Source organism: Salmo trutta, chromosome 6 (genome assembly GCF_901001165.1).
Source record: "Salmo trutta chromosome 6, fSalTru1.1, whole genome shotgun sequence".
Classification (NCBI taxonomy): domain Eukaryota; kingdom Metazoa; phylum Chordata; class Actinopteri; order Salmoniformes; family Salmonidae; genus Salmo; species Salmo trutta.
This window is the reverse complement of record NC_042962.1, coordinates 22,039,198-22,062,189: the sequence shown is the minus strand read 5'-3', so window position 1 is coordinate 22,062,189 and position 22,992 is coordinate 22,039,198. Positions and strand designations below refer to the sequence as shown.

Sequence of the window (22,992 nt, the reverse complement as noted above, 5' to 3'; positions counted from 1 at the left end):
CATTCTTGTCAGAACATGAATCAAACGGAAAAGCTATAAATAGCTTTGCAAAAACACACACACACACACACACACACACACACACACACACACACACACACACACACACACACACACACACACACACACACACACACACACACACACACACACACACACAAAGTAGGTTATTAATGGGTGTTGAGGCCTCAGACAATGCAGTGTGTGAGGTCTCCAGCTCTGGGTTTTATATCACTGTAAAACGCTACCCCTTGGTCTCTCTGTTACATGAATGGATGGCTAGCCCCAACCCATATGACCGGGACGGGAGAGAACTTCAACGGGCAACAAGATATTGTTGATAAAGCAACAGAGAAGCCAGTCCCCCAGCCCCTGCCCATAACAGAGTTAAGCTTTATCGCAACGACACTTGGCATCTGGAAGAGGAGGAACCCAGAAACAAATGAATTAGCAAGTTTAGTTTATCAAAGGAAGCCAGTATTTACTACAGATAGAAATAGAACTGCTGTATACATTCAGTCAGTCAGAGTGCCGCTGCGGCTGAAACAATGGAGTTGCCCATTGATTCCCAGGGAACATTCTCACCGTGTGTGTCTCCTTCTTCTAATCCTGTCTGGGGAACTAGTGGTGGGGGGGGGGGGGGGGGGGGTAAGGAAAATGACTCACAGATTGGTCTATCCTGGTCTGACCTGCTGGAGATGAATAAAATATTTGATTGATATCCACATAAGGAACTTTAAGATCACTGGCAAAACAGACCATCGGATCATTGAACGGCGCTTTAGTAGGCCTATAAGCAAATGGAAATTCACTGATGATTTCATTTGGGCACTTGAAAAAAAATGCTTCCTGCTTAATTTCCTCATCTCATGCTAATGCATACACTCTTTGTGGGCATTTGCTTAAACGTATTTGCATGTTGTTGGTCTTCCCAATGGAGTGGATAAGTAGCGGAAAACATGGATTTGGTTTGTTTTCCCATTCCATGACATGGAGCATTCCGGAATGTTACTGAGGCCACATTGCTGCCATGGTGGTGGTCAAGGCTGTCATTTTGCCATGAGATCTTTTGCTCGAGTTACCTTTAGCTTCAGATATGTCAGGGTAATATACAAACCTACGGTAGTCTATTTTGAATGTCAAACAATATACTGAATGGAAGTAGCTGCACCAGTTAAATGCCAGTGACATTCAAGCCGTAAGTTCAAACATTTAAGTTACTGAATGTTTTGTCAGTTAGGACCGGGGTCTATGTAGACACTTCTATTACCCTCCAATTCTGAGCCAATTATAACAGCAATGGAAGCAATCATGTTTCTATGAAAACCTCTGTTTATATGATAGAATTTTTTCTTTGTCATGATATCACTTCCCTTTGCTCTGTATCTTCAGCTACAAGTGAGCCTTTTGTTTTCATGTGCTCACAGAGAAGAAAAAAAGTTCCCTCTAGAGATATGGCTTCCGCTAGCTGTCCTGCTCTCCATGAAATCACTCACTTGATTCTAATCCACAGTGTAAGATGAAATGTGTGATTTCCCCACACCCCCCCAATTGAAGTTGGCTTTTGTTTAATGAAACAGAAATGGAGAGTTGCCAAGTCTGGGTTACAGCAACTGGTTACAACAACATATTCACTGAGATATAACTATCTTTTACATTGAACAAACTTCCTTTTTATGTTATAAAAACAACATGTCAGATTAAGGATTTATAGTTCTAATGTGAACGTGGTATATGATTTAGAATGATAACAATAACACAAATTATACTACAGTGTTATGGCATTATAACAAGGCAATAAAACTCAGCAACTGAACCGACAACAAATGGCTTCTGTTTCTCTGCAGAAACTACAGCGGAACAAATCCTCTGCCGAAGTAGCTGCCCTCTTCCTTTAGTTAGTCCGTCCTCAAATTCATGCCACATTACCTAAAAAAAGAGAGTTCCGCATATTCGATACATCATAATGAAGAATTAGGTTCCATTACACTGCAGGCTTAACCTTTGCAGAGAGCATTCAGTGCTTGCCAGGATTCATCAATATTTAACAGCTGTTGTTATTATGAAATTCTTTATAGGCTAATGTAGCTTGCCGGCTTGCACGCAAGGGTTTGGCCAGATGCCAGCGCTCTGTCAGGGACCAGAGAGAAGATTGACAGACGGTTAGTTTGCGTGACAACGGGGCTTCGGTCAGCCAGCTCCTACTCTGCCTGTACTGCAGCTCCCTCCCCTCTCCCTCTCTCTCTCTCTCTTCCTCCCTCCCTCTCTTCTCTCTCTCTCCCTCCCTCTCTTCTCTCTCTCTCTCCCTCCCTCTCTTCTCTCTCTCCCTCCCTCCCTCTCCCTCTGGTGTTTCTCGTTCTGCTGTCGATTTCCTGAGCTGCAGAAGGAGGGAGAAAGGGGAGGCAGGAATAGGCAAAGGAGGTGGCTGTCAGCCAGTTGCCTTCCCCTCCCCAACCCCACCACCCCATCGCCTCAAGTGAAGATATGTGTGCTCTCTCTGCGTGCACGCAAGGCCTTTCAGAGGGGAGGGGAACAAAGTGGAGCTCTCACATGTGACTGGAACTCTTTAAAAGCCCACAGGCTCTGCCAAAAGATGGCACCCCTGTAATATTTACTAGGCTGGGAGCTGAACGCTAGGCCTTCCCACGGAGCAGCAATAAAAGACTACACTTCTGTGGAGACTTGACAATACTATATTGACACACAGGGAAAATGCAAGACAGGGCTGTTTTGAATTTTTTAAAGTCTCGTAATGAATTCACACTTTTTGAGCAATTTGCATGAATGAATATAGATCTAATGAGTAGACTACTAAAACAGTCATTTTAGGCTTGCCATTCAACCCCAAAAATTGGGACCAAATTACTCAAGAAATGTGAGTGCTTTTTTATTTATTTATGAACTGCATGGGTAGCAATCTCAGAAAGCTTGTGAGAGGATACAGACAATGAGATATGACACTTTCCAGCTTTGCACGCAATACCTATCATTCTACCCTCCCTCCCCTCTTCCCTTCCTTCTGAACCCCAGACTGGTTCTCTCAGTTGCTCATTGCCTTGTGAAACATACCTTTGTGTGCCTATAATGGGCTATTACACCAGGAAAAAGAGCGTGTCGCATGGTGAACAAATGAATTAATGATTTGATCTCGTGACATGTCACGCCACAGCTTCTATCTCCGCTTCCTCGTTTGGTAGACGGGAGGAAGTGGGTAAGAGAGGGATGTTACATATAAAGAGGGTGCGTGACGAACCCCACTTTTTCCAACACACTTGGCTCCACCGGCAGAAGCTGGCCCCCCTTGCATCCCCCAACACACACCCCAAGCCACCCCCATCGTTAGGCAGCATCCACGGTAGCCCAAAGGTTCTGGCGCTGACACCCTGCTTAACACGATCAAGTCAACAGATGCCATCTCCAACTTGCACACATCACCACCACCACCGTACTAGTTTGTCCTCCTTTACTCATTAGCAGCCAAACGCCTAGCCTACTCATTGGAGCCTTACCAAAACGAGCATCCTTGTCCCCCCGCTTTCTACTTGAACAAAGCACTGCGGAAAGGTCAGGGGAAGCACTAAGTTGAGATGAGGTGCTGATTGAAGAAAGGCAAGGGAATCTCAGCTTACTGGGCCTGAGGCTGCTGGAGGAGTCCCCGGCCATGGATGCCCAAGTATAGTACCCATTTGAGTACCCTCACTTTCAAAATGTGGGGGCTGTGAGCACATAGGGCGCCTCACCTCCTTCCCAATGTGTCCACGTCACAAGTTGTGTATCTGACTGATGGGTATTAGCCATGCATTAGATGATGCACCATATATGACTATATATGAAGTCCTGTGGTTTTAGGAACACACCTGTAATGTTCTTGGCTCAACCACAGACTGCTACTGACATTTGAGGGCTGTATTATTTAAAGCAGGGAGAGTAAGAAGGACCACTTATACCCTCGTAATTGGGCCTCTAGTATACATATCCTGGCAATGGTCACCTCACCCTAAACGGAGTGTCTGAATAGAGAGCATATAAACGTTGAATCATTAGGTTTTCTGTTTTCTTTGAGACAACACCAAAACAAGGGTAATGAATAAAGTCACTGTTGGCTGAGGAAGCACAACTCCAATGATTAATCATCCAGTATGTTTGTCTTTCCGGACTCGCATCCTCTCCAAGGCTTTCGTAAGGGCTAGAGTAGAGTGTGAGTGAGTGTGTGTGTGTGTGTGTGTGTTAGAGAAAAAACATGGTCATTGAAAAACTGTGATTCATTACCTGCCCTGGTTTCCACCAGTCAGACTAAACTGAGGGGACTGTAGAATACGAGTGCGTGAGGGGAGAGTCGGTGGTGAAGAAGGTAGAATACGCCTTGTGTATTGAAGTAAAGATTCAACCTGTGGTAAAAAGAGAGAAGGAACATGAACGTATAGCTCTAGCCTTTGTATCATATTATGAATTGAAAAAAAAAGAAGAGAAAGAACAAAACACAAGTGGGGTGAAAAGTGGTTCAAATAGCTCGCGTGCCTCGGCCGGAATTAAGTGCAGGGAAACTGCCGGAAGTCACGAAAAGTTGCTGCTTGCCGGCGTAGCGCTGTAGAACCAGCGTAGGTGTGGAAAAAACGAAGGAGGGGTTGTGGCTGAGTGGAGCATAGGCAGCGGGTTAAAATGAGTCCTGTTGGTAGAATACACCGTAAGGTCCTGGCGCTTGCTCCTTCATTGGGACCATGGCCCGGGGAGTGTGCCTGACTGTGTAGGTTTGACAGGCCGGCCACTGATCCAATCTGTGTGGAGTAAGATTGGGGTCAATTCCAGCCAATTCAGGAAGTACACTGAAATTCCAATTCCCTTCAATGCTTTTCAATGAGGAAAATGTGGAATTGGCATTTGGTTTACTTTCTGAATTGACCTTGTATACGTTCAACAGCGAGTAAGAAACCACATAAAACAGGATAGTCTGTGTGTTTTGTCTTTACAGTGCAGGATAACAGGAGAGCTCTAGGGGTTTAATAGTCTCGGGGAAATGTTATTGCCAGTGTGTGCGTACTGTTTCGTGCCAATCAGTTCAGAAAATGCCATTTTGTGAGGTTTTTCCAAAGTAAAGAGTGAGCCATGGGGTGGAAACGTGTCTGGGGAATCCCGTAAACGTTGCTCTTCTTAAATACCCCATCCTCTCTGCTTAAAACTTGTATTTAACTGGGAATATGTTGTGTCGGGGTTATGCCTAACACATGTTAATGATTTACCTTTCTCCTCTCCCATACAATACAATTGTATGTATCGATGTTGACATGGATTTCCATACTGATAAAGCTAGTTGATAAAAAAAATGTTGGGCAAATCGCTTGAATTTGTCCACCACTAACTAAGAACAAGTTAAGGTCAAGTCTAGTCATAGAGAATGGACACTTTGTAACTCGTATATTATGTGGGGACTCTCCATTTCTGAGTTTTTCCTATCTCATATTTTCCAGTGACTCATGAGAAGCCGTCCAACAGAAAACATATCAGTCCATCCACCAACCCCCTCCCCGAGCCCAGAAAAGACAGCCTGCCTATGGCTATGGGCAACAGCATAACAGAGAGTGGGCTCCTTCTGGAGGTAAGCAGCCAAACGTGTGTGTGTGTGTGTTGTCATGGTTAGAGAGTGTACCTGTCACAACAGTGACACAACAGCGAGGGGTGAGGGGCAGGGGAAGGGAGGGCTGTTGCCCATGCTCTGACCTCCGCTGGAGCGATCTAATATGGCGTGACGGGCGTGGGGATGGTGGAGAAAGAGGGAATGGATAAGTGCAGTTTAGCTCCACTAGATACCAGAGTGGACTCATCATGACCAGTTGGCCCCCTGCTGGGCTGGTGATGGGAAACTGACTTAAAAACCCAGAGCCATGGAAATGGGCAGGTTAGCATTTTTCACCGTGAGTCTTATTCTGGAGGCAGCATTGGTGGTCACCAGCGGGCACAGCCACAAAGTCCTAAAATTGGACTTTAAACCTAACCTTAACCACACTGCTAAACCTAATGCCTAATCCTAACCTTAAATTAAGACCAAAAAGCACGTTTTTGTTTTCATGAATTTTTACAATAACCAATTTTGACTGGCCCATCTAGCGGAAATCGCTCAATTCTGCCTCCAGTGCAAGATTCATGACAATAAATGTCAACTTGCTGAAAATGCACTGAGAGAAATCTCAGTCACTGGTGCTAAAACGAGAGCATAAGAGGAGAGAGGAGGTGCAAGATTGAAGAGTAGTCTTGCAAAATACGAGATGTTGTTAAAGTGTCTGTACCACTGCATTATGAAGTGACTGACTCCATACCAGCCAAACAGGTGCATGGCTGATGAACGTGAACAACAGTATGTTCGTGAGAGGCCCAGCTCAACTGCAGCTAGTCCTGAGCTATAATACACACGTGAACAACAGTGTGCTCAGATCATTGTTTGTGATCTAATTAGGCATTCAATGTGCTAATCAGTGTTTATTAAACAAAGGGTTATAACACTATTCCTGACACACACACACACACACACACACACACACACACACACACACACACACACACACACACACACACACAAGAGCCCCTTGAGGCTTCGGTTAAAGTGTCAGGCTGTCACAACACAGGTTATAAACAGAGTCAATTGATTGTGGCAATAATGTGTCGCCTTTCGTTGCGTGACTCCAGAAATGACTAGCTTCACGGTGGTTGCCGTTGCTGTGGCGACGGGCTCCCCTGGGGCAGCGAGAGGATGCCAGTGACTTTCCCCTCTCTCTCCCTGCCGGCTGCCGCAGATGACTCAAAACACTAGGAACAGCTCTTTTTCACCGTGACCCTGGCACTGCTGCTTTGATCTCGCGGTGACAATGCGAGAGAGGAGGAAACCTATCAAATGTGTGGAAACAAAGGCATGTCACCCCCCCCCCCCCCCCCTCTCTCTCTCTCCCTCAGCGCAGCCTTCTGCCGTGTCCAAATGTAGTGAGCGTATTTTTGGTAATGCGTGCAAACTGCCTCTTAAGAGTTGTAAGTCAAAGCTTTTAACCTTCCACCTCGTTTATAGGACCCATGAGGGCCTTTCGACTTTGAATTTGAAATGTTTTCTTGTCCGGGCCAGGAGCAGGTGCAAGTTTCCATTACTTAATGCTATCGGAATTCCATGAACCGGGAGAAAAATAAATGCTGGGAAGCGGTGATTTTAAAATGCTCCCCCTCTCGCTTTGTGAAAACAAATGGAAGAGAGAAAGAGAGAGAATTCCAACCAGGGGATAGTATGGATAGTGTGATACAGTGGCATCTTGCTAAGAGAGAACGTATCCTATCTGAAGGGTTGGCTAGAGTGCTGCAGCATCATGAACACAGTGACAGCTCTGTCTATGAACCGTCTTGGCGTGTAATGTATTACGAATTCATTAATCAGCACGTATGTATTAGACTGTTATAGTTCTGTGAATGCTTTTAGCAAGTCCTATTAAGCACTGGTGAAACCACATTAGGAATCAAAGAAAGGGATACCAGATCTACATCTTCATTATGAATTGTAATAAACATTTACTAATACACAAACCATTTCCTATATCCAGTATCATCATTACCCCCCCCCCCCCCCCCCCCATACACCTGCGTTAAAGAACGATAATAGATATTCGTGCCGGAATGCAAGAGTAGCTTATCACGGACAGGCCTGCTGTTTTTGCTGAGCAGTGCTTGGTTACACCATGCTTGGTTGCTGGGGGAAGGGGAGTGCATTTACTAGGTCAGCAACCCCCCTGACTGTTGCAGGAGTGTGCAGTTTAAACCTGTCAAACACTGTCTTCATCCACAATGCTACACACAGAGGGGAGGGGAGCCTCTATCTATCTACACACACACACACACACACACACACACACACACACACACATACACACTCATGCACACAAACTTAAGAGATCCATGCACGCAAACATGCAAGTACACATATACACGTCTCAGAGCAGTACCTGTATACATTAGTACATTAGCAGTGAGCGTGCACAATATACAGGGGATTAAATGGCATGCCAGGGAAATGAGCTCACCATATAAGGATCTGGGAAGGCTCAGTAGTGATATAGAGACATGTCATACATCAGTTGGCAATTACCAGGGTGGATTCTCTTTGTCTCCCTGTAATCTATGAACATGATTTTGTTATTGTTTTCAACCTGGGGTGTGGAGGATCAGTAGTGAATTTAATTGAATCAACTTTATTATATTTAAAGTGATACTTCGGGATGTTGGCAAGGAAGCATTTTATCTACTTCCAGAGTCAGATGAACTAATGGATACCATTTTTATGTCTCTGCATCCAGTATGAAGGAAGTTAGAGATTGTTTTGTGAGCCAATGCTAACTAGCAGTAGCTCAATTACTGGAAGTCTGTGGTATCTGCTAGCGTATTAGCAGTTACCATAGACTACCAGTCATTGTGATAGCGCTTGTTAACAATTGCACAAACGCTGCTTAGCAACTTCCTTTAAACTGAACGCTGAGACATAAAAATGGTGTCCACGAGTTCATCTGAATCTAGTAGGTAAAGGGCTTTATTGCCAAAGTCCTTTAAGTAATTGCAATGGTTTTTGTGGTCAACATATTTATCTACACACAAAATCAAAACACAGTCAAATTGTTGTATCGTCAAATTAGAAAAAGTTTACATTGACACAGGTGTCAAAGGTTATGGTAGCTTATGGTAGAAGCTACATCATTTAAGATACTTTTCTTGCATTGTCTCATAGATCTTCTCTTTCTTGTTCTTTGTCGTCATCCAGACTTTCCCTTTCTAAGTGAATTAATTGATCCGTAGTCCTAATGCATCATGCAAGGCATCACAACTCATTCACTAAGATAATGTGACGGCCATTTTGAAGTTACACCACCAGACACACGGCCCTGGGATTAGCTTTTCAGTAAAGCGGTTAAATATGTCTGTCACTCAAAATGAGGGAGCACTAGGGAATTAGGACATGAGCCAAATAATGGTGAGAAAGAAGTTGACAAAGAACAGAAGCCTATTGAAGTCTGAGGCGTGTTGTAAGTTTGAGGTTGAGGAAACAGAAGGCCAGTGGCTGTGTATCTTGTGTTGTGCCACTCTCTGTATGAACGGGGCGGCCTCAGAGGGCAAACATAAACCTCAGCCCACAGACAGCTACCACACCAGACCAGACCAGACCACCCCTTATCCATCATGGACTGTACACACACACACCCCAAACATACAGCAGCATTGAAAATAGATCAATACATAGCCAAACAGCAGCAGTAGTAGTCCCAGTGCTAGCCTGTTATTAGCCAGGACTGGAGCAGTGTAGCAGCCTGGGCTGACCTGGTGTTGCTCACAGTAAACTGGAGGTGACAGGTTCTGGCAGGAGCACAGCGCCAGTCACGCGATCGCCGGAGACTTGGACCCAGTACAAACACTGGGAAGTTCATAAATTACAGTTTGGGGAACCGACTCCTCCGCTTCCACTGCCCTCCCTCCCACCTCAGTTGTGGACAGCCTGTTGTGAATGAGCTGTATGAATCCCATTTAATGACTACTTTCAAAATGAGGGCAGTCGATTGAAAACCTCTGTGATGGAGTTGCTCGGTGTTGTCATCTTTTGGGTGTTCCTTGGGAGGGCTTTTGGAAGACAAACACAGTCAGGAAATGTAAAAACTCACCCTCATATCTGTGATATTAAATTGCAAATAACCCAAACAAGATGAGCCAAGCTCCAAAGCCAAGTGTCGCTATCAGGATTCATGCAAACTAACCTTTTCCCCTCTAGTCCCTGACTGGCTTTGCGCTGGTGGTGAGCAGCGATGGAATGGTCTTCTATGCCTCCTCCACCATCGTCGACTACTTGGGCTTCCATCAGGTATGTCTCATTGTTAAGATTTTTTAAATTAATTTTACATCTTTTATATGGTCTTCTTGGGCATGTTGGTAACAGATAACACACGTTAATTTAAAGGTATTTCTGCTGACATTTACCACAGTCGTGAAGCAGCGATTAAGGGCGACAGCCAGGCTAACTAGAGTAGCGGGACTGTGTATGTACTCTGCACATTGAGAGAGCCCCAAGAAAGTTGTGAGTTGAGACAGGGACCATGGCCTGGTAGAAACTGTTGTCCCAATGGGAGCCGGCCGCAGCAGCCGACACATAAAAGAAGATACAGTCACAACAGTTCAAAATGTTGAGGTGTCAGTCAAAGGCCTAGTTTACCCTGCCACTGTCTCTTGGCTTTCCATCCCCTGACCTCTCTTAGCCTCTCTCTTCCCTTCTCTTTGCCCCATCTCTCCATCCCATGCCCTTTCTTAGCCTCTCTTCCCTTCTCTTTGCCCCATCTCTCCATCCCCTGACCTCTCTTAGCCTCTCTCTTCCCGTCTCTTTGCTCCCTCTTCCATTCTCTTTGCTCCATCTCTCTCTATGTTGGTCTGTTACATTATTTGGTGGGATGTAAAGAACTCCCTGAACCCTTCACCAGAGGGAAGAGGTGACAGGGAGGTCAGCTCAGCAGCACCACAGGCTCTTCAGAGAGAGAGAGAGGTTATGAGGCGGTCAGGAGGTAGTGACCGGGACGGGCAGGCATAAGACGAGGCGAACTCCAGCTTCTCCGACTTCCTCTGTGAAGTTAATTATTGATGTTATCAACTGGGCATGCCTGTCCTCCCCTACTTAAATCATTTCCCCTCACAGTCATGGATAAAGTGCTTTAACACTATTAGCAGCACCTCCAGTTCCCCAGACAAGGCAGCCGTTTGAGCGCGGGAGATTATTCTGCAAGAGTGCCTGCACTTGCCTTACAAGGAGTCGGGTGCAATAACAGCGTCATTAAAATGGAATGAAAACTGAAGTGGTCTGAAAGTGGTGCCTTGCTGCGTGCCAGATAGCCGTATGTCACTCCGGAGCTGAGTGCTCGGTTCATGACACAACCGCGTTCACAGACAAATTCAACCGTGTCCGGTTCAAGTGGCTTTGTGTCATCGTCCCTCAATTCTGTAGAGGATTGGGGAAGATGAAAATTATATTTCACAAATTATATTTCACAAGTGGTGCGAAAAATAAGGTTTCTGTGACAGTGTTTAGTCCTGACATTTAGTGTCAGTTAGAACCACCTACAGAAGGATGTTGCATGGTCTGACATAGAACTGTGTTAGAAAATAGTCCAACACAGAAGTTTTACATTTCACAGTAGCCCATAAGTTGTCTTAACCAACACACACACACGCGCACACGCACACACACGACTATAGATCACTCAGTATAAATCATTGTTTTCCTTTTAAAAAACATTAAATGAATCCTTTAAAAGGTGTGTAAGTCTGTTTCGTATTAGAAAATTGAGCAAACTTAAACTCATAATATGACCAAAAGTATGTAGACTCCTGCTCGTCGAACATCTCATTCCAAAATCATGGGCATTAATATGGAGTTGGTCCCCCCTTTGCTGCTATAACAGGTAGCGTTCTCTTGGCATCCGCCAAACCCAGATTCGTCCGTCGGACTGCCTGATGGTGAAGTGTGATTCATCACTCCAAAGAACGAGTTTCCACTGCTCCAGAGTCCAATGCCGGCGAGCTTTACACCACTCCAGCCGACGCTTGGCGTTGCACATGGTGATCTTAGGCCTGTGTGAGGCTGCTCGGCCATGGGAACCCATTTCATGAAGCTCCCGACAAACAGTTCTTGTGCTGACGTTGCTCGCAGAGGCAGTTTGGAACTCGGTAGTGAGTGTTGCAAACAAGGACAGACAATTTTTACCTGCTACGCGCTTCAACACTCCCATTCTGTGAGCTTGTGTGGCCTACCATTTAGCTTCAGCCGTTGCTGCTCCTAGACGTTTCCACTTCTCAATAACAGCACTTACAGTTGACCGGGGTCCCTCTAGCAGGGCAGAAATTTGACGAACGGACTTGTTGGGAAGGTGGCATCCTATAACGGTGCCACTTTGAAAGTCCCTGAGTTCTTCACTAAGGCCATTCTACTGCCAATATTTGTCTATGGAGATTGCATGGCGGTGTGCTAGATTTTAGACACCTGTCAGCAACGGGTGTGGCTGAAATAACCAAATCTGCTCAGTTGAAGGGGTGTCCACATACTTTTGTATATAGAGTGTATATCATACATGTACACAGAAGAGACACTATAGTTGAATATTTAATTTATGGCTTCTAACTGTCAAGTTGTGGCGTTATGTATACATCATGCAGTTGGGTGTGATTGTGAGAAAGCGTCTGATAATACCACTTAAACCTTGACAAAACATTCCAGGCATCCATAATTAAGAAGCCATAAAGAAGACAGACACACTAATAGGCAGCACTGAAGACAAATATAGGACTGTTTTTAGGGACGACACCACAAGAAAGCACTGAAATGGTGCAGAAACAGCATTGTCGCCTTGATCCTATTTGTTCCGTTGTAATTATGCTTTTGAAGATCAAGACGCGAGGGCCAGGGAAAATATCACTTATTCTTTTTTTACGAGAGAATCTCACACAATAGACACCCGATCTGTCTGCCGGTGGGAACTGTGGCGGCGCTTGCCATGTGCTTCGGTGGGAGGAATTGTTTTGCAAGGCAAATGTTCAAAAAACCTTGCGTGTCTCCAATGTGGAAATTATGGGGGGAAGGTTGAATATTTCAGTGGGGATCTGTCATTTCCCTGACAGAAAGCACAGCTATTGCTGGAAAGAAAGAGGCATTACAAATGCGGGCTGGGTTGGGTTGTAAGGGGGTTTTCAGCAGGGCTGGGCTGGGCTGCTCTTCAGGAGCTAGTGTCACGCGATGTTTGACAAACAGGACTTGCCCTCGCTGGCCCCGTGGCTCAGTGACATCGGAGAGCCACTGTAAATGTTGCCCGTTGTGTAGTTTAGTGAAGGCATTCCTTGTGGAATTTCAGCAGCAGCACACAAAATTGTTTTAACATATTGGCAACAACAACCAGCTGATCTCAGAGAATCTTCCAGTAAATGTGCCACTTTTTCAGAGCTGCTGGGGATATTGCTCTGAATGCACGATTTAGCCTTCCCTGTAGCTCAGTTGGTAGAGCATGGTGTTTGCAACGCCAGGGTTGTGGGTTCGATTCCCACGGGGGGCCAGCACAGAAAAAAAAAAAATGTATGAAATGAAATGTATGCATTCACTACTGTAAGTCGCTCTGGATAAGAGCGTCTGCTAAATGACTAAAATGTAAAAATGTAGCTCAAGTTGTGTAAAGTCATTCACTGCAATGTCATACTTTAGTCATTCAAACAGTCAACATTCTTTAAACAAAGCGTAATATTTTCTTTAATATTCCAAGTTATTCATAACCACAAAATATTCCAAGTTATTCCAACCACAAAATGTCCTAAACAAGATTCGATCCAGCTTTGAAACTCTTACAAAATCACACCAATCCAAATCTGAGCAGACAGACAGACAGATTAGCAGCCTGTTAGCCAGACCCATAACAGAACTATTTGGGTCTGTCACTTTTTGGTGTCACCTCCAGAACCCTCTGCGTGTGAGGCCGTTGAGTGTCGAGGGCTCTGGCTTATGGGTGGGAGTAATGGCTAACAGTTTCTGGGGCCTTGATGTGTAATTGTCTTGATCTCTCCCTCCATGCAGACGGACGTGATGCACCAGAACGTCTTTGATTATATCCATGTGGATGACCGGCAGGAGTTCAGAAGACAACTCCACTGGGCCATGAACCCCAGCCAGCACGGCTCGTCCCAGGACCACCATTCAGCCGCAGAAACTGGTGTGTATATAATTACAAGCAACAGTAAAGGTAGGAAGGGTCACAGGGTTTTAGTGGAGGGAGGCCCTCTGCCTAGCAACAGTGGGAGTGAGCGAGCAGAAATGAGGAGCACTGATTCAACAAACAGTAAGACTACACTGTTAACTGTGCTGTTAACTCTATTCACATCCACTAACCAGACTGTGATTAATGGTCAATGTATGAGCGGAAAGTCCCCATCAGACTACGTCCGATTATGTTAGATAGGCCTTCGTATTTCTCACAAACACACCTCATTCCAATGCCACCTCTCCACCACAGGGATGAGAACTATGAAGGCCTATCTCTAACACAATAGACTCTGCAATTGTTTACCTATACTGTACGTCTTTTAAAGCTTGTCTACAGTAAGAAACTGGAAAACCGGCAATATAGTGAATGTTAGTTTATTTATTTTTTATAGGAGAAGACTTTGTGGTGAGCAGCCTGTTCCATTCTCAGGAGGCGGGGGGAGTTGCTCCTGAGTTCTCCTCCTTCCTCAACCGCTGTTTCATCTCCCGTGTACGCTGCCTGCTGGACAGCACCTCTGGCTTTTTGGTGAGTGGGACAAACCCATCCAGAGAACCCACCCAGCCATGATGCCTCTAATGCGAACTGACTGGGATGTACTTACCAAAGGAAGATCTCCCATTTGGTGTCATGTTTGCTGAAATTGTAGCTTGAGTGTAGGTATACATAGAATGTTCCCATATCCCGGACATAGCAGGCCAGAAGATTTGGTGTTTGGACACAGATGTATTTACTATTTACAGCCATTGGTCCACCTTCCATGGTTCTGACCAGAGTGGTTTGGAGGTTTGGATCCGTCAATGGAAACGGATGGGGCTTGAAGTTGGCCTTGATTTGAACACTGTAGGGAAGGTCAACAGGGATCCTACTGTCAACGGGTCCATTTCGATGGCAGGCAAAGACAGCTTTGGTCGTTCTGTTATTTCTCTAGGCTGTTGGGACTGAATAAACTTGGCTTGCATCGAGACTTTTTTTCATCATTACCAAAAGTGCTGAGATCAGACAAGTTGTCAGCCATAATTCATTAATAGCATACCATAATTGTGCTTCAAATTATAGTGTCCTAAATAGCATCTGGCAAAAACAAGTTCTCGACAAGAACATGTTCTTTATACCTATTTTGGGTGATAAACACTCCACCTCAAAGTTGTGACCTCTAACCTTGTCTCCCTGTGTTAGACCATGCAGTTCCAGGGGCGGCTGAAGTTCCTCCAGGGACAGAAGAAGAAGTCGGGTTCGGGGACCCTGCTACCCCCGCAGCTGGCCCTGTTCTGTGTGGCTGTGCCTCTTCTGCTGCCCTCCATCACAGAGATGAAGATGAAGGGCATGATGATGAGGGGCAAGCAGAAGAGCGGAGGGGGCATCATCCCTGCACTAGATCATGGGTAAGGACGAAAGGACACAGCTAGACTTTGACATCATCGTATAGGCTTACACTGACTATACTTGTAAATGTACTCACTTTCTAGGCTTCAAGTGATATTATTTCAAACTCCCATTTTTTATTGATGATCAGGGCCATGTCATGCCTTATAAGGTTACTACTAACTTAAACGTTTACGGATGGGAGATGGAACTCCTTGGAGCATGGATCAGTCAATCTAGTTTTGCCTTATCCGCAGACCAACCATTCTCAGACCATTCTTTCATTTCTTTGAACAGCAACTTCAGTGTGGTCCTAATAGTTAGATTTGGGACAGAGTTGGCACAGTCCAAGTGTTTGGAGTGAGAAAGGGGGCAAGGTCAGCCAAGGAGCCAGGCTAAGCTAGGCCCAGCACATTAACTGGACAGATCTGGGTCACCAAGGGCAAAGGCTGCCTTGCTAACCAAGTATTGGGCTCAACCCCCTGTTCGCCTAGACCAATCAGAAACGACCTGTGACATCAAGAACAATAGCTTCACACAGAAGCTGGCTTCTTTCTCTTTCCACCCCCTCAAAACACAAACACCACACAAACACGCACACACACTAAAATGAGCTTTGGACGGCTCACAATACTCAATTAGGACAACAAATGGATTTTCTGTTTTTGGACGTGGGCCTGTGCTTCATGGATCATTAGGGAGGAAACCTGGCTTTGAGGGTAAAAGTTGAGTTGGAGGGCACACTCAGTAGTAGTCAGCTAGGGCCCAACCACCCCCTCTTGTGTTCACTATGAATAATGTGTAATATCTCCAAAATAGTATCCTCTTTTCACTCTCCAGAGGTGGTTCCAAAGTTGATATGAAGAAGTACAAAATGGCATACTTTTCTATTATAAATCAACCCTTTGTAACTGTAGGGGGATAGTGATGAAGCCCTAAACAGATATGTTCAGGTTATACTGTACATACATGGATCATCAGACAACATCTGATTCAAACATTGTAGAAGTCATTCAAAGCTACTACAAGGTGACTGTTTAACAGACTTTTCTTTCATGAGCCAGTACAGATATTTCCCAAAAAATACGTTCCACTAGACTTTGATATTATTCCAGGTTTATTTCATATATTACTATTGTTCTACCATAGAACCGTGATGTTTCATGACACAATGCTTGTTCAGAGTATAAGTCCAATACACGTGACTTAAGCGTTAGGGATTTGACAGACTCTGATACTAAGTTATCCTGATGTAAGACAGAAGTCTGCACACTTTATAAACCTGAAGCATACCTTGGCAAGAGGGGGCATCCTTGCTTCTGAGGGGAATCGACGATCATACGTCAAAAGAGCTTCCCATTAATTCCAGTTAAAGCTGTTCTGAAGCGACCTCAGTGTCTCCTCCACGACCTCAGTGTCTCCACAGTCCATGGTTCTTTTACCCTCCGCCAAAACCAGCTAAATTAAAGAATTGAATGATGAGTTGAGGGAGAGAGACAGAGAAGGAGAGATATTGTTTGTGGTGTTAAAAAATGACAGAATGGGTCATGCTCTCACCAGCAGAGTTCACTAAAGAGACATTCAATAGGTTTTGGTCTCTGTAGGCCTAGCCTCAACATGATGCACAGACTTTAGCCCAGAAAGTGTCATTGAGCCACAGTCGGGGTCTTAAGAACTAAACATGTATCTATTTATCACTGAGGGCATTGAAATACAATTTGTAGGGAAGGGAAGGAAGATAACGCCGTTCTCTAGGCTAACTGATCCCCAGCTTTGGCAGGGAGTTATATAATCTGCCTGCCTGTGTTTAGATCCTGGAAAAGATTAAATAATTCCCAGAAATAAATATGGCTTCGTTTTTGTTATTCTGAGAATTCGATGTCAATGTTGTTGTTGACTTGATTATTTGAACGGACAAAACGGATAGCTGAAAGGACATGAGAAATGTACGATTATTATAATCCACACACACTGTTCTGATGAGACAGGATAAAGCGGGAGAATTGTATTCCTCTCTTGTTGACATAGCAACAAAGTGCCTCGTTCCCTATACGATCATATCTCTCGTATTGATGTTTATATTACTGTGTATAGTGATGTGTGTTCATGTGTTTAGTGATGTGTATAGTGTATATTGATGTGTGTTGATGTGTATGCATGACTCTGTCGAAATGAATGTTGCATGAATATAAATAAAATAAACAATTATTTGTACTGTAATGAACAGGAGGGATAATCTGTAGAAGTAATCAGATGTCATTGCAACTCTGACCTAAAACAGTTGGGGCTGCAAAAACGGTTTGATTTTAGATCTAATACATTTTTCATTTTCTCCCAACCTCTCTTCCTCCCCTATTCCTCCATGTTGCAGTGAGAGAGAGGAACACTTCAGGAGGCACGCTGGCAGTGTGGCGATGGTGGATGGCGGGGACCCGCTGCTCCTCAACTGCACCAACCCCGGGGGGTCCCAGCAGCGCCTCAAGTACAAGTCAGAGGGGGGCTACTACGGCCAGGACGAGCCCCTCAACTACTGCAAGACCTCTATGGGCGGTGTCCCCCACGACAAAGGCCCAGGCCCGGACTCCCCGTGGCCCATGCGCCCTGCCTCAGGGACCGTCCGGGCTGGGCAGAGTGGCGGCTACATCCCCTCGAATCGACTTGGGAAGGCGGGCCACTATGGTAAGCCCTATCGCATGTCCCCCAGCATGTGTCACGGAGGAGGGCGAGGTGGTGAGGTCTACGTGCCCAAGATGTACGGGAGCCTCCAGACCCCCGACGGCTCGGACCCCTACTGCTTGGGAGAGGCGGTGAAGAGCGAGAACGGCTACGGCGAGTGCTACGATGGCCGCCTGCTGCCTGAGATGCCCATCAAGGTGGAGCAGGACTCCGACTCGGAGAACGGCTGTGACGCCTACGGCCGTCCGTGGACGTGCCGGGAGCCCGTGGACCGTCGCTACGGCAACGGCTACGGCGACAACAACAGCCTTCAGATGAAGTCGGAGGCGGACTACTACGAGCAGTACTCGCCGTGCCAGCGGAGCAAGGCGGGTATCAGCCCCATCAGCCCACCCTACAACAACGGCCACTTCCAGAACTATAATAACGTGGGGGGCGGCAGGCCCTTGAAGAGTGTGATTAACAAGGACCTGTCCCAGTTAAGTCCCCAGAGACTGTCCCACTCAGATCCCCTCTGTAGCAGCCAGAGCATCAACTGCATGGACGTGTACGCAAGCGGCCCCGTGGAGCACAACAAGGGCTACATGCAGCAGGACTACAAGCTGGGCTACGAGTTCAAAGGTCACGGACTGCTCCACGCCATAAAGCGGGAACCCATGGACTCACCCCCGTGGTCAGACGGCAGCAGCAACGACATGAGTCATGCCATGGGGCACTCTCAGAGGAACGTTATGCCACACTGTGTGATGAATGCTGGGCAGCACAAAGCCAACCCCTATGTTTATATGCAATAGACATACATCCATCCCATACTTCCTCATTCACCAGCATAATACATTGGCAGAAGACATTCAGGATATGGCTCAGGTTTAAAGACTAAGTGTTGAGACAATCAAAGAAAGGAATGGGGGGGATCCTACCCCTGGATTTTGTTTTGATGAATGGAAGAAATTGTAGTTATTATCCGAAGCACTTTTGATGTAATGATGCAAATTTTCTAGTCACATTTCTGTTTGTGTTTTGTGTTGTCTCCACCTGACTTCTCTGGTAGGCTGTTTAAAAATGTGATGGTAAACTGTATAAAATGTACACATTCGTGTGGGTGATACAGGATTATGTTGCATTGAGTGTATGTGAATTTGCAATTATGTAAATATTTGACCTCAAGAAATTATTTCCTGTCTAGAAGGTTTACCCAAAGAGGATTGTGCATGCTCTTTTTAGTCAGGTTTTGTAAATCAATTGAAGGATCATTTGAACATGGTACGCATCAGTCTGAATACACTATATATACACAAAAGTATGTGGACACCCCTTCAAATTTGTGGATTCGGCTATTTCAGCCACACCCGTTGCTGACAGGTGTATAAAATCGAGCACACAGCCATGCAATCTCCATTGCCAAACTTTGGCAGTAGAATGGCTGTACTGAAGAGCTCAGTGACTTTCAACGTTGCACCGTCGTAGGATGCTACCTTTCTAACAAGTCAGTTCGTCAAATTTCTGCCCTGCTAGAGAAACTTCACAACAACAGCACTTACAGTTGACCAGAGCAGCTCTAGCAGGGCAGAAATTTGACAAGGAAGAGAGGTAGGGAGATAATGGTCATATATTAGATTCAAAATCAAACCATTTTTGCAGCCCCAACTGTTTTTGGTCAGAGTTGCAATGATCTGATTACTTCTACAGATTATCCCTCCTGTTCATTACAGTACAAAGAATTGTGTTTATTTCATTGATGTTCATGCAACCTTTATTTCGACAGGGAGTCTAGCGAAATGTTAAGCCACACAAGCTCACAGAACGGAACCACCGGGTGCTGAAGTGGGTAGAGCGTAAAAATCATCTGTCCTCGGTTGCAACACTCACTACCGAGTTCCAAACTGCCTCTGGAAGCAACGTCAGCACAATAACTTTTCATCAGGAGCTTCATGAAATGGGTTTCCATGGCCGAGCAGCTGCACACAAGCCTAAGATCATGTGCAATGCCAATCGTTCGCTGGAGTGGTGTAAAGCTCGCCGCCATTGGACCCTGGAGCAGTGGAAATGCCTTATCTGGAGTGATGAATCACGCTTTACCATCTGGCAGTCTGGAGGACGAATCTGGGTTTGGCAGATGCCAGGAAAACGCTACCTGCCCCAATGCATAGTCCCAACTGTAAAGTTTGGTAGAGGAGGAAGGATGGTCTGGGGCTGTTTTTCATGGTTCAGGCTAGGCCCCTTACTTCCTCCAGTGAAGGAAAATCTTAATGCTACAGCATACAATGACATCCTAAACGATTCTGTGCTTCCAACTTTGTGGCAACAGTTTGGGGCAGGCCCTTTCCTGTTTCAGCATGACAATGCCCCCATGCACAAAGCGAGGTCCATACAGAAATGGTTTGTCGAGATCGGTGTGGAAGAACTTGCCTGCACAAAGCCTTGACCTGAACTCCATTGAACACCTTTAGGATGAATTGGAAGGCCGACTGCGAGCCAGGCCTAATCGGCCAACATCAGTGCCCAACCTCAGTAATGCTCTAGTGGCTGAATGGATTCAAGTCCCCGCAGCAACATCAACTCTATATTAATGCCAATGACTTTTGAGATTTTCAATGAGCAGGTGTCCACATACTTTTGGTCATGTAGTGTTTTTAAAATTTAATTTACCTTTATTTAACTAGGCAAGTCAGTTAAGAACAAATTCTTATTTACAATGACGGCCTAGGAACAGTGGGTTAACTGCTTTGTTCAGGGGCAGAACAACAGATTTTTACCTTGTCAGCTTGGGGATTTGATCCTGCAACCTTTCGGTTACTAGTCCAATGCTCTAACCACTAGGTTATCTGCCGCCCCAGTGTATGTGTGTGTTTGAGTGTGTGTGTCCAGTGTGTCCAGTTTTGCAAGAAAGGGAATTCATTGCATGGTTTTCAAATCTTTGATTTAATCCTATTCTCATACGTCTATGCACACAACTCAATCAGCTCTAGTCACTATTGTAGAGAAAGATAATGTATTGATCTCTATGGTCGCTATTGCCTGTTAGGTTTCATTGTTATTACTACAAAATACTGACATCATTCTCCTCCAGTCCCACCCTGACGAGACACACAAGGTCCTGAATGTTGTGTAAGTTGGCAGTTCATTGTCCTATCATTCAAACTGCTAAACAGAGGTTAAAACACGGTCACACTCATGTAAAGTATTCCCAGAAGGAACTGTGTTCAAGACTGTTTAAGTTGCTTTCCATGCATGCTCTTATGAATTATGAACAAAATCATGTTGCTCTGCTCTACACAAAACAAAACACGTCAACTTCAGTCTCCACAGTACAACTTTGTCTAATGTTTTCTTCTTCAATATTTCACACACGAAGCTACTGTAAAGATCTTGCTGCACTACTGGGACTGACTCATCATCCATTCAATATCTACCTAGACACGATGTCGAGTTGACATGCACATTGTAAATAGCTTCACCTTTGAGATTTAAAATGACTTTTATTTTTGTGTTCAATTTAGTAAAAATGTCCAATGATTCATATTTATTGTCTAGCCAGAATTGTATATTTAAATCCAGACATCTGGGGGCTTTGCGCTGTTTCACAAAGGACAATAAAATGCATTTTTTGATAAAACAAGTAAATACACAATTAAGATCTCTGGCTAACTTTGTAGCTGCAAGGCAGCAAGTATGTATTTGCGGCAACTTGTTATTTTTCAGTGTTTTTCAAAAACAAGAATTACCTAATAAAAGATCATTCTTAAAGTGATGCTCCAGAACTTTTGTATAATTTCAGCCAGTAGTTTTGAAAGTGGTACTCACGAGCCAAAATGTGTCCCCATTTTTTGTGTACTAGTTCATCCAATTGTGTACTACATCATCCATTCCCTATGATAAGTTACATTCTGCAAAACAAAACAAAAAGATATATTTTTTTTTTTGCAATTCATATGATATGTCACGAATCCAATTCATACAATATGTTACATATTTGTTGTGCTTGAGATCCCGGACTGCATATTTAAGGAAGACAGAATAGCGGTTCCTCTTTTCCTGTTGTCAAACCAAAACATATTGGGTATTATGGCAGTATATTGTGCACAATTAATTAAAACACTTTAAAAAATCATGGTAACAAGGTCTGCAAAGGCTCTCTTTAGATGACATGGCTGTCCTTTAACTCAAAAAGGACATTGCAACCTTTTGCCAGCAGTTTATTATCATGCGATTGTTTATTGGCATTAATAGCTAGCTCTTTAGTGCCATATTTTCAAACTGCAGTCTTATTGTCTTTCTCCATTAGAAATAGATGAGAGGAAAAACAGATATGCAGGAGCACTGCCCACTTTATGATGAATGTGGTGTAAATGCTTCGTGACAGTTCCTTTGCACGACTAGGGGAATGGAACACGGACCACTTACCACAGTCTGGGAAGAGCTGGAAACAGGGGAAATACTGTACCTTCCTATATTAAGTCAAAACCGTTAATGCCATGACACATTGTAGTAAATTATATGATATAGGGAGCCAGGCAAGTGGAGGAGGGTTCTCACTGCTTGGAATGAGGCAAGAACCTTGACTAGCCTTATGATTAAAAAAATATAACAAAACTCAGACATGTACTGTACATCTAAACACCACACCTTTGAGCAGATACAAGTAACAACATGATAATGGATAGATGGGATGATCCCTCCATGTGCGTGTCCAAAACAGGCTAGCAATCTGTCACTTTTGATTTACAGTATCCTAATCAGTGATGTCAATTAGCAACCATTAGCTTAGTCATTCTCACTGACTATCTGCAGTGCAATCACACCAGTGGAAAGATCACAAGGGCCCCCAATTATATACGTTTGACACGTAGTTCAGGACGGGTCAGAGCTCAACACCTTTGCTGTACCGAGCCTCAGATCAATGCTAAAAATGAACCAGATATATATAACTGACTCAGTGCCATGTGGTAGACCTAATGAGCTTGGATAGAATAGTGATGACCCTTGGTCTCATCGTCTGTACACAACTCATTTACCTACTTTGGAACTGTGCAATACAACTCATATTTTACTTGTCACTATGTGAAATACAGGACAAAGACTGGATTGAAGATCCAATGAAAAGCTGGATATGACAGCACCGGACATACTGTAGACTGGGTACTTTACAAAATGGTCATGT

The 22,992-nt window shown here is 44.7% G+C and overlaps 1 protein-coding gene across 1 annotated transcript in view; it reads left to right on the top strand.

Moving 5' to 3' along the window:
- LOC115195652 (uncharacterized) overlaps nucleotides 1-19,131 on the top strand; it is a 63,769-nt gene extending 44,638 nt beyond the window's left edge. The window contains exons 4-9 of the mRNA XM_029755740.1: nucleotides 5,466-5,593; nucleotides 9,779-9,868; nucleotides 13,607-13,742; nucleotides 14,185-14,318; nucleotides 14,970-15,175; nucleotides 17,527-19,131. Of these exons, the coding sequence (XP_029611600.1) occupies nucleotides 5,466-5,593; nucleotides 9,779-9,868; nucleotides 13,607-13,742; nucleotides 14,185-14,318; nucleotides 14,970-15,175; nucleotides 17,527-18,625 (1,793 nt within the window). The 3' untranslated portion in view covers nucleotides 18,626-19,131. The remainder of the gene's footprint in view (nucleotides 1-5,465; nucleotides 5,594-9,778; nucleotides 9,869-13,606; nucleotides 13,743-14,184; nucleotides 14,319-14,969; nucleotides 15,176-17,526) is intronic.
- The last annotated feature ends 3,861 nt before the right edge of the window (nucleotides 19,132-22,992 follow it).